Here is a 4710-nt window from a genome sequence, read left to right on the forward strand (position 1 = left end):
CCCTCTAGGGATTGGCCTAAACCCTTTCTAGGATTTCTTTTGTTCTTAATATACTTAATAAGCTCCTTTTTTGTTATCCTTAGCCCTGCCAAGCATGGATATTTCCCTGATGTCTTTAATGTCCCCAATCAATTTAAACATCTTCCAATTTGTATTGCTTGCTATCTATTTTCCCTTTATCCCCATTTGTATATATTGTTTTTCCCCACATAATTGCTGCCTTCACTTTGCCACTGAACTGGGTTTTTAGCCAAAGTTCTCCACCTCCTTGACTGTGGAATCGTGACTTTTTAGCTATCGAATAAACTCTTCTTAAAGGATTCCCAAGCTTCAGTCCCATTTTTCTGCCTAATATTTTCCTCCTAGTCAGTTTTCTTGGTAATTTTCTTCTGAATTAGCCCTTATGGAACACTGTATCTATAGATATTACTGGCTGGGAACTGTTCTCTCTTTGTCCAGTTGAATGTAATCAGTTCTTTTCTTTATATTCCTCTCCTCTGTCAACTGCCCTCTTCTTTGTCTTTTCTCTAAACTAAACAGTCCCAGAATTATCAGTCTGTCGGAATATAGCAGCCTTCCCCATTCTTATAGCCTGTCTCAGAAATCCTCTTTATAATGCTGTATCCTTTTTAGAGACAGGATGACCAAAACTAAGCACATCTCCAGAGCAGGTTATTCTCCATCCCTGAGGTGTGTTCTAGTTGAGATGTTTCTCCCTGGCACATGTCTTGGCAAAAGCTTCTTTTTTTTTTTTTTACAATCGGGTGAATGGAGAACTCTCCACAGCATGGACTCTCTAGCCTGGCTTTCATTGCATTAAGGAATGATGAGGGATAACCAGTATCCACACTCACGTTTCCTGCTGGTGCCTATTAAGGTTTCCCACACGACGACATTTTTCTTTGAATAACGAAAATGTCATTTTTCAGTGTGTGGAGAAAGACCAATCTGCTTCACCCATGAGAACAGCCTCCAGTTGTGCATGCAGTGTCTCATGCTAACATTGTCTCTCTGTCTAGGCATTTGTACTGCGACCATCACCCTAGAGCCTGGGTACATACAGGAAGTCAGAGGAACATACAGTACATGTAGGAGACACCGTTCTGTCTCAGAGTTGGACACCTTCTTCCCTACTCCATGTCAGATTCCAACACAACCGACTTCACTAACCCCCCAACTTTCATCCTGCTGGGCATTCCTGGCCTGGAGATGGCCCATGTCTGGATCTCCATCCCCTTCTCCGCCATGTACGCCATAGCCATCTTGGGGAACTTCACCATCCTGTTCATTGTGAAGAGGGAGCCGAGCCTCCATGAGCCCATGTACTATTTCCTCTGCATGCTGGCCATCAGCGACCTGGTCCTGTCTACATCCACCCTGCCCAAAATGCTGAGCATCTTCTGGTTCAATTCCAGGGAGATCAATTTCAGTGCCTGCCTCACCCAGATGTACTTCGTTGCCTGCTTCTTAGTGATGGACTCTGGGATCCTTGTGGCCATGTCTGTGGATCGCTACGTGGCCATCTGCCATCCCCTGAGACATTCCACCACCCTCACAAACCCCGTGGTGGCGAAGATCGGCCTGGCCATGGTGCTGCGCAGTGGCATACTTGTACTGCCCTTTCCCTTCCTGGTGAGGCAGTGGCCATATTGTAGAACCAACATCATCCCCCACTCGTACTGTGAGCACATGGCCGTGGTGAAGCTGGCCTGTGCTGACATCCGCATCAGTAGTAACTACAGCATCTCTGTGGGATTCATGGTCACTGGTCTGGATGTGTTTTTTATCGCCGTGTCCTACACCCAGATCCTCAGGGCCATCTTCAGCCTCCCCACAAAGGACGCCCGGCTCAAAACTTTGGGGACCTGCGGCTCCCACCTCTGTGTTATTTTATCCACTTACATCCCATCTGTCTTCTCCGCCCTCATGCACCGGTTTGGCCACAATGTGGCCCTACATTTCCACGTTCTGATGGCCAATGCGTACCTGCTGGTGCCCCCCATGCTACACCCCATCATCTATGGGGTGAGGACCAAACAGATCCGGGACAGGCTGCTACGGCTACTTAGTCATAAAGGGATGTAAAGTTTTCTCCTGGTGCTCTGGCTCTCAGACCAAGCTCCGTGCAGAGCTGTCAGGTGACGTGGTGCTGGGCCCCCTTCCCTGAAAAACTTAGCGGACAGTCAAAAAGACATTAAATCCTTTCTAGACCGTACTGTGCTGGGTCAGCATGACAAACTGGGGAATCGGGCCATGTACGATTCAGTGGGCGGCCACCTCTCTAATTGCTGGTAACTGGAGTCCCAAAATCCCATCCCTTGCCCCACATCTTCTGCCAAGTCTCCGACCCTGTTTACATCTTCTCCTCCCCCCCAAAACTCCCGCCCCTGTCATAAAATCATAGAATCTCAGGGTTGGAAGGGACCTCAGGAGGTATCTAGTCCAACCCCCTGCTCAAAGCAGGACCAAACCCAACTAAATCATCCCAGCCAGGGCTTTGTCAAGCCTGACCTTAAAAACCTCTAAGGAAGGAGATTCCACCACCTCCCTAGGGAACCCATTCCAGTGCTTCACCACCCTCCTACTGAAAAAGGTTTTCCTAATTGTGATGCATTCTATATGATTTTATGAAAATATGCTAATGAGTGGGAATATAAATATGCTTCATGCAAAAGGTCCCTTGTAAGGTATCATTCTCTCTCTCTTGATAGTCCATCGATCCAATTATGTCAAATCTGTGCAGATCATCTATTGTTGGTCTCATGGTGTGCTCTCTGATGACTATACAAGCCAATTCTAGCGGTGCACATTTTGCTGCAGATGGTGCATGGGAAGTTTGCGGTCAGTGGGTTGTGCGCTGCTGGTGCTCTGTGACGTTGTTTGCGTACCTCTTGTAGACACCGGCAGCGGCCTGCCTCAAAGGCAATGCAGGTATTTCTGACTGCTGCACGCCACTGTGTTCTGTCACTGGCAGCGTCCTCAAGGTCCCTGGGTTTGATACTGCTGTACTGCAGATTGGCTTTGATGGTGTCCTTGTAACGTTTCCGTGGAGGACCTATATGCCGGGTGCCCTGGGAGAGCTCACCATACAGAAGCTGGCAGGGGATTCTGTTGGCATCCATGCGGCTGACATGACCGGTCCAACGTAGCTGTGACTTCATGATCATCATTTCGATGCTTGTCATCTGGGCTCTCTTGAGGACCTCGAGATTGGGCACTTTGTCTTGCCAGCGGATCTTCATGATGTTGCGGAGGCAGCGCATGTGGAATGCTTCGAGCTGCTTGATGTGACGCCTATATAGTGTCCATGTTTCACACCCGTACAAAAGAGTTGAGAGAACAACAGCTCTGTACACAAGCAGTTTTGTTGACATCCGGATGTTGTGGTGGTTTAAAACTTTGACATGCAGACAGCCAAGTGCCTGGCTTGCTTTGGATATTCGTGCGTTGATCTCATTATCCAGTGATCCATCACTAGATATGACACTACCCAGGTTTTTAAAGTTCTCCACTACTTTAAGCTGAGTGCCGTCAATGGAGATACTCGGGACAGAAGCATTTGATCCAGGTGCAGGTTGATGAAGAACTTCTGTCTTTCCGAGGCTGATAGTTAGCCCGAAGAGTTGCGAGGCCTCAGCAAACTTGTTGACAATGTGCTGAAGATCATTTTCAGTGTGAACCATGAGGGCACAGTCGTCGGCAAAGAGTGCCTCAAGAAGGAGTTTCTGCACTGTCTTAGTCTTTGCATTCAGGCGACGGAGGTCAAAAAGTGAACCATCGTGCCGGTATTTCAGGTATATACCTCGGTCCAGATCTTTCATTGCATGGTTAAGGACGCATGCAAAGAACAGGTTAAATAGGACAGGAGCGAGAACATATCCTTGTTTCATGCCATTGGTGATGTTGAAGGGGGCTGATGTGGCTCCAGCAGACAATACTTCGCCTGTCATGAAAAAGGAGTATAACCTGGACAAATTTTCTTGGGCAGCCAAGTCGTGTTAGAATGGTCCAAAGGGCTTCCCTGTTGACGGTATCAAACGCCTGTCACGGAGTGTGGGGGAGCCAGGCCCTGCACCCCCGGTCTCCCTGCCGATTCACCAGGACTCTCAGCCAGCCAGTAAAGCAGAAGGTTTATTTAGACGACAGGAACACAGTCCAACACAGGTCTTGCAGGCACAGATAACCGGATTCCCCCGGTTAGCCCCATCTTGGGGGGCCTCACAGCCCCCCCCTCCCCGAGGATCAGAGTTCGGTCTCCCTGCCTCCCCTCTCTTCTTCAGCCAACTTCAGTCTGCCCAACGCCCCCCCGCCGGCCCCTCCTCTCTGCTCAGCTTCTTTTCCTGGCTAGGAGGTCACCTGACCCCTTTGTCTCCAACACCTTTAAGCCAGCACCTTTGCAGGGAGGGGCCGGGCCATCAGTTGCTAGGAGACAGCACTTCAGGCATTTGGCTGCATGGCCTTTTGCTGCTAGATACTTAGGAACTGTACCCAGCCCCCAGTGCGACCAGTCCCACTTCGTCACAACGCCTTTGTCAGATCTATGAAGACAGAATACAGGTGCATAGTCTGTTCAATGCACTTCTCTTGTATTGGTCTGAAAGCAAACACCATGTCGACTGTGCTCCGGCCAGGTCGGAAACCACATTGACTTTCAGGTAGATTTGCCTCGGAAATACTGGCTATTAGGCGGTTCAAGATGATGCGGGCGAT

The 4710-nt window shown here is 49.1% G+C and overlaps 1 protein-coding gene across 1 annotated transcript; it reads left to right on the forward strand.

Moving 5' to 3' along the window:
- The first annotated feature begins 1137 nt into the window (after positions 1–1137).
- On the forward strand, positions 1138–2085 carry LOC123374076 (olfactory receptor 52K1-like). The gene has a single exon (XM_045023532.1). It carries the CDS (start codon positions 1138–1140, stop codon positions 2083–2085), a length of 948 nt encoding a protein of 315 aa, XP_044879467.1.
- The last annotated feature ends 2625 nt before the right edge of the window (positions 2086–4710 follow it).

The sequence above is a fragment of the Mauremys mutica genome, chromosome 1, assembly GCF_020497125.1.
Source record: "Mauremys mutica isolate MM-2020 ecotype Southern chromosome 1, ASM2049712v1, whole genome shotgun sequence".
Taxonomy (NCBI): domain Eukaryota; kingdom Metazoa; phylum Chordata; order Testudines; family Geoemydidae; genus Mauremys; species Mauremys mutica.